At 32.6% G+C, this 11805-nt stretch overlaps 1 protein-coding gene across 1 annotated transcript; it reads right to left on the bottom strand.

The window, feature by feature from the left end:
* Window positions 1-1031: 1031 nt before the first annotated feature.
* Window positions 1032-2092, bottom strand: LOC114402632 (transcription repressor OFP12-like). The gene has a single exon (XM_028365280.1). It carries the CDS (start codon window positions 2036-2038, stop codon window positions 1466-1468), a length of 573 nt encoding a protein of 190 aa, XP_028221081.1. The 5' UTR covers window positions 2039-2092; the 3' UTR covers window positions 1032-1465.
* Window positions 2093-11805: the final 9713 nt, after the last annotated feature.

The following is an 11805-nucleotide window of genomic DNA, read 5'->3' as shown; positions in this document are numbered from 1 at the left end:
TTAATTGATACCTAATGAGATAATGAAAAAAGAGAAAGAAAGAAAAATGATAGGTGATATATTGTTGACGGAGTCGAACCCACGTTTTCTACCAACAAGGGAAACTCAGGAACTCAACATTGTAGTGTGTATGTAATAGAGACATTGAAAGCTGGATAAGTGGAATGAAAATGCACAGCAGACGACACCTGTGAGTTTGGTACATTAAATTCACTAAACTGTTTGTTTCTTTTGGCTGTTATTCGCTAAGCAATTTTATCAAGATAGCTTCATGATTATTGGCAAAATGCGAAAGAACCTTATCTAGCCATGTTTTTTTTGTTGTCACTTGTCAGGTTTACTCTCTCCCTCGTCCTTGATTGGTTTTTGTACTTGTTTCTGCTTTTGATAGGTGCATTATTTTCATGGGGTAAAAAAAGCTGAAATGAAGGGGGAAAAGGAAGTCCTGCCACCTGCAACATCAACTGCACCTCCCAACATAATTAATCCCAATATTCCTTTTCATCCTTATATGGTCCCAATTTCCTTTTATCAACGATCAATCCCCACTTAAAATTTGAGGTCTATCATTGTCTCTACAAACTAAAATGAGATCTTATAGCCTTAAGCTCAATGTCCAAACTATCCAAACTCATTTCAGTTCACTTTGCTGTAGAGAGCAGTATTTCTTTTTTAATTTATTGAGTTAATTATGAAATGAATATTTCTGGAGAGACAAATTAAAGGCCACCCCACCATTGTACCTTACTACATCACAAGAAAACCAAGGTGCTCGTGAGTTTGTGTGCAGAACATCCCTCTCCTACCACAGCTACTTAATTATACCATTAAGGACCACACACACAGCAACAGCAACAACAAACACAAGGACAATAAACGAACCCTGCTTGTCTCCCACTATCCCCATCACCGACGTCACACAATAATTCCAACAAATTACAGCAAGCTTTTTTTTTCTTTAAAAAAAAAATTAGATAAAGAGAACCCAGAGAGAGTAGTTGTATTTTAGTTATTTTACATGACAAAGTAGGAACAAAAAGCAGCAGCACTATTACGGGTACTCTATATTATAATGAAACGGCATTCATCCCTCCTTGGTTTCGCTAACTTTGTCTTTTTGATCATCAAAATACAAACGCCACCCTGCTCCCACTATTACCAAAGTTACAAAAATAATCCCAACAAAGCGGATCATACAACCCCAAATATATTTTTTTGAATCACGTATCACTTAGTGGAGAGCCAATGACAAACTTTTAGATTCATTTAAGGGATTGATCTCTTTCAACAGATTTTTTTTCATACATACAGACTAATAATTGAATCTGATGATATGCTTAAGAAACAAGATTATCTGTGATATGTAATAACACCATGTTGGTACCACAGATATCTTCTTTTATCTCGTAAGAAAATAAAATGACTTGAAACGAACCTCGTGTTAATAAGTTAATGTTGTTGTTTTTTACAGCAACCTTCCGGAGAGACTACGGTGGCGTCGGTGGTGGTTGTGGTTGTGCGTCAGACACGGGGCGGAGGACAATAGTTGGAGGACGAGGTCGGTGAATGCGCGAAGGATGAACTTGTGAGTGTGTGTAGGGTTGAGAGCGAGGTAGCAAAGGAGAAGTTCGTGGAGATATTCGGAGTCTTTAGTGATGTCCAAGACTTGGCGAGAACGGATCATTTCCTGCATTGAGCGGAGGAAATCAACGTAGGGGTTGAGGGAGTACTTGGGGACTCTGACGCCGCCACCGGTGGGGATCATGAAGGTGCGCGTGTCGGGGGACTCGACGATGGAGTTGGAGGTGCCCGGGGAGGAGAAGAAGAAGCGCTGCGAGGCGAAGATGGAGGCGAAGTCTGGCTCAGTGGAGGAGCCGGAGGAGGTGGTGGTGGTGGTGTCGGTGAAGGGGAAGATTGTGGAGTTGTCGGAAGAAGAGGGTGGTGGGGTGTGATCGCTGTGGTGAGGTTGGCAGAGAATGGTGGGGTATTTGAGCTTCAAGAAACAGAGGTGGAGGTGTTTGGAGAAAAGGCTGGGCATCTTTGCACAATGAAAAATCAAAGGGAGAGACAAAACAATGAGAGAGACTTTGTTTCTGTGTGCCTTATATAAACTACTACAATTGTGTTTGGTGGCTCTTTGGAATGAGTAATCATGTATGGCCACATGCTACAGTGTACATAACTAAATATTTATCAACTTTTTTATTTTTTCATTACATGAGAAAAATAATGTTACGTGCTCATAATATTTTTTTTTATAGCTCACTTGTTTTCTTTGCAGAATGAGAGAGAATTTATTTTTTCATTACATTTATCAACATTTTTATATCACAAGCAAACATGTAAATTAATTAACATAAAATTATTTTAATTAAATTAAATTTTCAAATTTAAATCTTTTATAAAAAATACATGTCATCTAAAAAAATACACCGATCTCATTGTAAATTTTTAACTTTAATAATAATTATCTAAAAAATTATATCAATACGATTTATTATTAATTCACAGTGTAAATTTCTTTTACGGCATAAAGCTTAATAAACTCTTATTACATTACGTCATTATGTATATTATACTTTTTTTTTTATCTCTTTATCTCTTCGCGGGAGTAAATGAACTAAACTTGAGTCTATGGGATAGATATCAGTTAGTCAGATAGGTAAATAACTAACTTAATTTAATTCAATGTGACAATGACATAAATATTACCACCAAGCAATGACTAAGTGAATATATATATCAATGAGAAACATTAAACAGAAGACTAAGGTCTAACAAAGGAGACCCCAAAGGCATCAGTTTACCACCAAGCTGCTGCTAGCAATGAGTTAATGAATATAAATATATTAAAAGAAAAAATAAATACTATATTCTTTTTTATAAATATATATATATATATATATATATATTTGACCGAGAGTTGACCCAGACTATTGGGACATGATTTGGAACATTAGTAAGACATTTTTTTTTTCAGACAGGATAATATGGATTTAAATAATACTTAGGATTGAGTTTGATAATTGAGATATAGGATAGGTCGTAAACACCATTATTCCTTTAATACTACTATTTAGAGCGAGCAAAAGACAGTTAGGATAAATTTACTCTAGTTTTTATCAAATTCAAAATTCCGATCTTCATTTAAATCTAATCCCAATTCCATCAATACTCAAAATATGTTAAAGTATCGAGATAAAATTGGATTAACTCGATTTTTTTACCGCAAAATACTATCTTAACATTATGCATAGTTGAGTTTTAGAAGAAAGAAGCATAAATCTTAAATTAAGATATATTTTCTAATAGATATTTTAAAATAAAAAATTTCATGTTTATGTTATACAAAATATTAATATTATTAAATAAAAAACTTTTATTATTAATACATAATTATTCAAAGAACTTATATTTTTTTTAGAGAATTTTAGACACCAAACAAGATTGGGACTACTCAAAGCACAACCTGAGCCATCCTAAAAAATGTATTAGGTCTATTTTCAAAACGTGAATTTGTCCAAATCAACTTTGGACGGAGCTGAGCTAGCAAACCAAGTTAGGTCATGCTCACCCCTAACACTACTTCAATCTGTAACATATATCATGATTTTGATATAGATCATTCTTTGTTAGAATCTCTAATTTTCAATTTATTATTTTGATGAATGAAAAATGTTAGGAACATAATTTTTAATACATTCTCTATTATTAGTTAAAATTTATAAAAAAATTATAATGTTCTGTGAGTCTCAATTCATAATTAATAGTCTCATTTATGATTTTATAGTTTAATTTTTAAAAAATTAATTAATAATAAATGATATATTTAAAGAAATATGCTAAAAATGTGTTAATAGTAGTGCTTCTATTTTTTTATGCTAGTATTTTAACTCGTAGGAAAAAAAACTAGTATTTTACCTCTTAACATTTTTGTAATTAATTTATATATAAATATTAGTAGTCGCTTGATGTTGATAGTAAAGAGCTATCATTGTATGTGATAGATTGAGGACAAGACACGAGTTAAAGTTAGAAGAGGTTTGTGTGGGAAATAAGAGGTCTAACGTTAATTTTCACAGCTTTTGGAGTTCACGGGTTTTCCAATAGTCTTTTAAGGGTAGGGAGCAATTCATAACTTCATTTCAGTGCCAACAACAAAATGTCTTCGTAAACCTCATGTCCCTTCGATCAAGGTAAAGTGCATTCACCATGAGCGTTAAATCACAGCCTGATGCTATTTTAGATAATTTTTTAATACACATTTTAATATAGGAATTAGATTAACATAAAATTATAAAACAAATTGTAAAACTAGTATATGATTGTTCTTTCATACATGGGGGAATCCCTACACAGGACTCGTACACATGGGTGGTCCCAATAGAGGAGTCAGACCAATTCTTGTTCCAGGATTGGCTTGAACATTTTTTTTAAAAATATATTTTTTTCTCACAAGTTTATTTGGATTGATTTTTTTTATTTATGTTTGATATTATTATTTCCAAAGTAATTTTATTAAAAATAATTTTATCTGAATAGTACAAAGTAAATACTATTAAATTATAAAGAAATACATGATTGCATATTATAAAGACTATTGTATTTTTTTAATTAAAGAAGAATATTACAACTTACAAGTTCAGATTGTATATAAGTATAATTTATATTTAATGTACGGATGCCATTATATCATTTTTTGTTGTTGTGGATATTATATCATTATACATGGGAAATAGTCAGCTCTTAAGGGATATAAAGTATAAATTCACAAGCCAAAAAAAGGGGGTGAGGGGACGATATTTACTGGAAGAGCAAGTCCGCACTTTCAGAATTGATTAAATTCTAAAAAAGTAAGAAAATCTGTGATCGTTGATGTATGCAAAGATATAATTTTTCAATTAAGTGGTAGGTGTTTTTAAAATTCTCTAATATGTCTCTGTATTCAAGGAATTTGGTAGCTTAAATTGTTGGTTTTGTAATGCTCGTGTTGAATCTAGCTAGATAGTTGAAAAGAAGAAGGAAGATCAAAATTGGAGTGAAATGCAAACGACATGATGAATCGAAACACAAACTGAATAAATAATGAGAGTCACCGCTATATTTTATTAAGAAAAAACATATAGAATTTTTCTAAAGAGAAGTCCCGAACCTAGATGTGCAATGAGGAGTCACTTACACAAAAAGGAAAGTATCATGAACATTTTACAACTACCTTAAAAAAAATCTAACATCTTCCGTTTATTCTACAACAATTACCTTTAATTTAATGTGTGAATAATCATTGTCTTATCCTCTTGTTTATTAAGCTTTTAAAAAATTATTTATTTATGAGTTTTAAGGAAGGGTTATTAATTCATTGTTGTCATACAACATAACTTTTTTTTTTTTGGTTTATATTTGAACCTAGAAGGAATAGTCATTCCCTAATTTTTTATTTTTTATTTTTGCAATGGCACAGCAAGATTAGAACATTGTACATAGTACTCAAACTCCACCAAGAGTCGACCCCTGCATTATTTCCTATTTGATTGAATGGTGTGAGCCTGTCCCATGACCAGACAATTTTAGTGGGCTTCATTGACCAACCATGCAGGCTTCTATTTGACCTCTCGTTTTTGTGAATTTACTATTTTTTTTACCTCTTATCTTCATTAAATATTATTCATTCAACATCTTTTTATAACATTTTTTTATAATAATATTTTTTATTTTTCTTTATTATGTCAATTATCTTATATGTTTTTCTCTATCTCTCTTTGTGATAGAGAGAAAAAAATTATAAATACAATTTTATCATATAGTATTATTATATATGCATGGCATGCAAAGAGAGAGTGGGATTCTGGGCGACAAAGTTGCCCCCCACACTTAAAACTTGTTAATGAGACTCTCTGTCATCTGCAGCTAGCTGTCCCATGTGAGTATGACTCTCCTTCCTTCCTCCTCTAATGGAATCACGTGAATGCATCATCTTCTTTGTCCTTCTCATTTCCCGTTTCTTGCTATATATGCTACCAACTTATAAAGAGAGGGTCCGCAATATGCTGTGATTTTTGTGGCCTCATTTCTATTTAATTTGTCAGTTTCAATTCTTATTTTTGGGGGGCATATGTGTTCTTAACCGCTGGATGTGACAATGATTTCATCACCAATATAGTGCACATAGGCTTCTCAATATTTTCTCGATCTAACCCTGCCCAGAAATTTACACCAACAGATTGTATGCAATGAATTTTAGAATATAGGTTTGGTTTGAACTTAATTCAAACTTATAAAATCGAGATTGACTTGTAAGGTTTGTATTGCACTTATACTATTTGTGGCCAAAGTAAGACTTAGATTTTTCCTAATAATGAATTTGAGCCATTAAACTTTAAAAATAATTGATGTTCATGTTAGTGATTCTTGGATTGTTATGAAGAGATTTATCGTTAAAATGAGAGTACAATTCCCTACTGACTGCAAAGTGCAAACGGACGAGGTACTGTGGAAAGTAGTTTGCTTGGTAGTTATCAGCGCTTTAATCTGGTAAAGGTCAGAACAAAGCCATGATAATATTGACCGGACTCACCGGAGATATAGAATGAGCAGGCCAATCAGATTTTGTTTCACTTCGAGGCCCACTCCCCTCCGACAGCTAGGTCCATTGTACCAAAGTTTGTTTTTTCTTTAATTATATAAATAATCATACCAATATTGTTATTTCCAGAATTAAAAAAACGTAACAATCCAATTGTTGTTTCGTTTTAGTAAAATGAATGATTACTGAGATATCTCTTGTTAGAATTTATGTCTCATGTGAGAGGCATGTGACTTATGTAGGGACTAATAAGTAAATAATTAACGATTAAGGACTAAATTGTAATTGGGCTTAATAGGAGAAGTTTCTAGGGTTGACTGCTACTTGATGGGAGTAGTGGTTATAAAAGGGGCTTAATACCCACTAACGTGAAATAAGGTCCCCTTCCTGACCAGAAAAGTGTTCTCTCTCACTGATAGCCATCACTAACGGAGAGAGGCAGAAAAGAAAGGCCAAAGGAAGTGAAATCTTATTTCTCTCCTCTTTCAAGGAAATCAAAGTGCACTGGAGAGAAGTTCCTATGGAGAAAGGTACAAGTCTTCCTATGGAGAAAGGTACACATCATTATCTATTGTTGTTTATTGATTGTTTGTGAGAACCATAGGTTTCAAGATCCTGTTGTTTCCTATCATTGATAGTCTAGGAAACCCCTTAAGAATTTTTACATGTGGTATCAGAGCATGTGTTATGAAATTTATGATTCTCCAAGAATGATTTAATTCCAACCAAATATGTATGGTTTGCACATACTTATTGCTATTAACAATTCATAGCCATTCTATTAATTTCATTCCAGGCCATAAAATAATATTTGCATTTATTTGTGTTTTTGCATTCAAACACGTTCAAGCAAATATGTAGCATATACATATATTTACTGCTACCAATAATTGCAAAACATTCACATTAATTTAATTACAGAATATAAACTTTCAATCCTTTAATCACCTTCAACAATAATTTTTTTTTTCAAAAAAAAAAAAAAGGATCAAGTGGGATTGGAAATAGCAAACATAAGGTTGCAAATAACAATTTTCAAAATTTCATATTCTTCCCTACAATAAACGTACCTGCGCAACTTTTCAAAATTGGAATTGAATATTTACGTTAATGGCACGCTTCCTTTCTTTCACCATTAGAAGTAAAAACTTTCTCCAAATTTAATATATACATGTCGTGTAGCTTTCTCTCCGATAATCATAAGTTTTCAAATAATCTTTCTCCAAAAATTGGTATTCAACAATAACAAAATATTGCCAATAAAACAATACATGCAGCGGAAAATAAAATTCCTAAATTTCATAATTAGGATTTATGCATAATTGGAAGAAATTAAATTATCCCTAAATTTCATAATTAGGGTTCATACATAATTGAGAGAAATTAAATTATCCCTAAATTTCATAATTAGGGTTCATACATAATTGGGATTTATGGATAATTAAAATTCATTGTTATAAGGCATTTATGGATCGCCCAAAGGTTGATTAGTTGTTCTTATAATTAATGAATATAATTGTAGGCAATTTGTGTGTATCATTAGTTTTATTTATATGCCCAAAGGAAATAGATATTACTAATTGGTGCATATTTAATTGTCAAATAATGTTAAAATTTTATTAGCATCATTATGTTTGTATGTTGTGTATTGGTGTATCACCCAAAGGAGAACATCAATATACATTAACCGTTATCTGAATGAATCATATGTATGACATGTATTTTATGTCTCAAAACACTTATGTGAACTTTATTATGTAATACATGTTTTGAATTCATTGGATTCTTATGTATCATCTGAGCCAATTTTAATGGGCTTAACTTCTCTGACTGAAATGAGCAAGTCCAATTTCACCTTAGTGTTTTGGATCATGATCTTGCTATGTTGGAAGAGAAGTTTGTTACTTTTAATGATGCTAGTAGCAATGAAGAGAAAGTCCATTATAAAACTTGGGAAAGATCTAACAGACTCAGCCTAATGTTGATGAGAATGACTGTTGCAAACAGTATTAAGACAACTCTCCCTAAAATCGAAAGTGCTAAAAAGTTTATGTGATTAGTGGGAGAGTGCTCTCAAACAGCTGATAAGTCTGTTGCTGGGACATTAATGAGTACATTGACCACCATGAAGTTTGATGGTTCACGTACTATGTATGAACATGTCATTGAGATGACAAACATTGCAGCAAGACTTAAGACCTTGGGAATATAATGGCTGTGAATGAGAACTTTCTTGTTCAGTTTGTTCTAAACTCATTACCGTCTGAGTTTGGCCCGTTCTAAATGAACTATAATACCATGAAAGATAAATGGAATGTGCATGGATTGCACAGTATGTTAGTTCAGGAAAAAAAATAAGGCTTAAGAATCAAGGAAGTCACTCAGTTCATTATGTAAGCCACCAAGGAAATCAAGGAGCTTGAAAAGAAATTTATGAAGAAGCATGATAAAGGCAAAGGGTCATTAAAGAACAATGACGACTCTTTGCAAATCCAAAGGAAGGTATCAAAGGGAAATAATTGTTAATTTTGTAGGAAATCCGAACATTTCCAAAAGGATTACCTAAAGTGCAAGTCTTGGTTCAAAAAGAAAAGTGAGCTTAATGCTCGTGTATGTTTTGAATCAAACTTAACTAAAGTTTTCCATGATACATGATGGATTAATTCTGGATGTATGACTCATGTTTCTAACATTATGCAGAGATTCCTTACAATCCAAACCATAAGCTCAAATGAGAAGTTCATTTTCATGGGAAATAGAGTGAAACTCTAGTGTAAGCAGTCGAGACTTATTGCGTAAAACTCGACACTGAACATCATTTAGATTTACTGGAAACTCTTTATGTACCTAGTTTATCTAGTAATTTAGTTTCATTATCTAAACTTGATGTTACTGAATACTCTTTTAATTTGGTAATGAATGTTTCAATTTATTTAAGCATAATCATTTCATTGGTACTGGTATTCTTGTGATGATTTATATAAATTGGAAATAAACAGTTTGTATGCTGAAATTGTTTTAACTCTGCATCATAATGTTGGCACTAAACATAGTTTAGTGAATGAACGATCTGCTTTCTTGTGGCATAAACGTTTAGGTCACATTTCTAGAGAAAGGATGGAAAGATTAATAAAAAATGAAATTCTTCCTTATCTAGATTTTACGGATCTAAATATTTGTGTGGGTTGTATTAAAGGAAAACAAACAAAACATACAAAGAAATAAGCTACAAGAAGCACTCAGCTTCTTGAAATTGTGCATACTGATATTTGTGGACCTTTTGATGTTAATTCTTTCGGAAAGGAATGATACTTTATCACCATTTTTTATGATTATTCACGTTACAGTTATGTCTACTTACTGCCCGAGATTTCTTAGGCAATGGATGCCTTAGAAATTTACTACAATGAAGTAAAAGGGCAATTAGACATAAATGTGAAAATTATTAGATATGATAAAGGTGATGAGTATTACGGAAGATATGATGAAACTGGGCAACACCCAGGTCCATTTGCTAAGCTTGTTCAGAAACGTGCATTTGTGTGCAATACACAATTCCCGGTACACCACAACAAAATGGTGTATCAGAAAGGCGGAATAGAACTTTAATGGATATGGTTAGGTGTATGTTAATCAATTAGACTTTATCTGTATCCTTGTGGATGTATACCTTGAAAACTGCCATGTAGTTGTTGAACATGGTTCCTAGTAAGGTAGTTCCAAAGACACCTTTTGAACTGTGGACAAATAGGATACCTAGTATAAGGCACCTGCATGTTTGGGGTTGTCAGGCAGAAATAAGGATTTATAATCCGCAAGAAAGAAAATTGGATGCAAGAACAATCAGTGGATATTTCATTGGTTATCCAGAAAAGTTAAAAGGGTATATGTTTTATTGTTCTAATCATAGTATGAGAATTGTCAAAACTGAAAATGCAAGGTTCATTGGAAATGATGAAATCAGTGGGAGTACAGTTCCACGAGAAATGGAAATTAAAGAAGTTAGAGTGTAAGTCCTTTTAGCTTATGCCTCTAACAGTAAGGTGATTGCTCCTTCAGTTATTGCTACAAAATTAATGAAGAGGAGCAACACAATAATGAACCCATGATGCATAATGAACCTATTATGGAAGAACCACAAGAAGTAGCATTAAAGAGATCTCAAAGAGAAAGGAGACCAGCTATTTCGAATGATTATGTGGTATACCTACATGAAACAGAAACAAACTTAAGCATTAATGATAATGATCCAGTTTTGTTTTCACAAGCTATAAGTTGTGATAATTCTGAGAAGTGGTTAAATGTCATGAAAGAAGAGATAAATTCCATGGAACATAATGGTGTTTAGGACCTTGTAGAATTACCAAAGGATTGTAAGAGAGTTGGTTGTAAGTGGGTCTTCAAGACTAAACGTGACTCTCATGACAACCTTGAACGTTACAAGGCTAGACTTGCTGCTAAGGAATTTACTCAGAAAGATGACATTGATTATAAAGAGACATTTTACTGTCGAAAGGATTCTTTTAGGATTATCATGGCATTAGTAGCCCATTATGACTTGGAGCTACATCAAATAGATGTGAAAAACCGCCTTTCTGAATGGAGATTTAGAGGAGAATGTTTGTATGGACCAACCAATGGGGTTCTCAGTTAAAGGAAATGAACATATGGTGTGCATACTAAAGAAATCAATATACAGTCTTAAAGCAAGTTTCCCGCCAATGGTATTTGAGGTTTGATGATACCATTATTTCCTTTAGATTTAAGGAAAATATTGTTTATCAGTGTATGTATCTGAAGGTCAGTGGGAGTAAGGTTATTTTTTAATTTTGTATATTGATGATATCTTGCTTGCGGCAAACGATCTTGATCTTCTTCATGAGACTAAGAAATTTCTCTCTAGAAACTTTGAAGTGAAAGATATGGGTGAGGTAAGTTATGTGATAGGGATAGAAATATTCCATAATAGATCACAAGAATTGTTAGGCTTATCTCAGAAAGTATATATATCGATAAAGTGCTAGAGAGATTTAAGATGGAAAGGTGTTTAACATCACCTATTCTAATTTAGAAATGAGACAGAGTTAGTCTCGCACAATGTCCTAGAAATGATATGGAACGAAAACAAATGAAAGTAATTTTGTATGCATCAGTTGTTGTTGCATCTGAGAGCTGAATTTGTAGTATGTTTTGAGGCTATAATTCAGGCTAATTGGCTGAGG

Source organism: Glycine soja, chromosome 20 (assembly GCF_004193775.1).
Source record: "Glycine soja cultivar W05 chromosome 20, ASM419377v2, whole genome shotgun sequence".
Taxonomy (NCBI): Eukaryota; Viridiplantae; Streptophyta; class Magnoliopsida; order Fabales; family Fabaceae; genus Glycine; species Glycine soja.
This window is presented reverse-complemented; position numbering and strand designations above follow the sequence as displayed.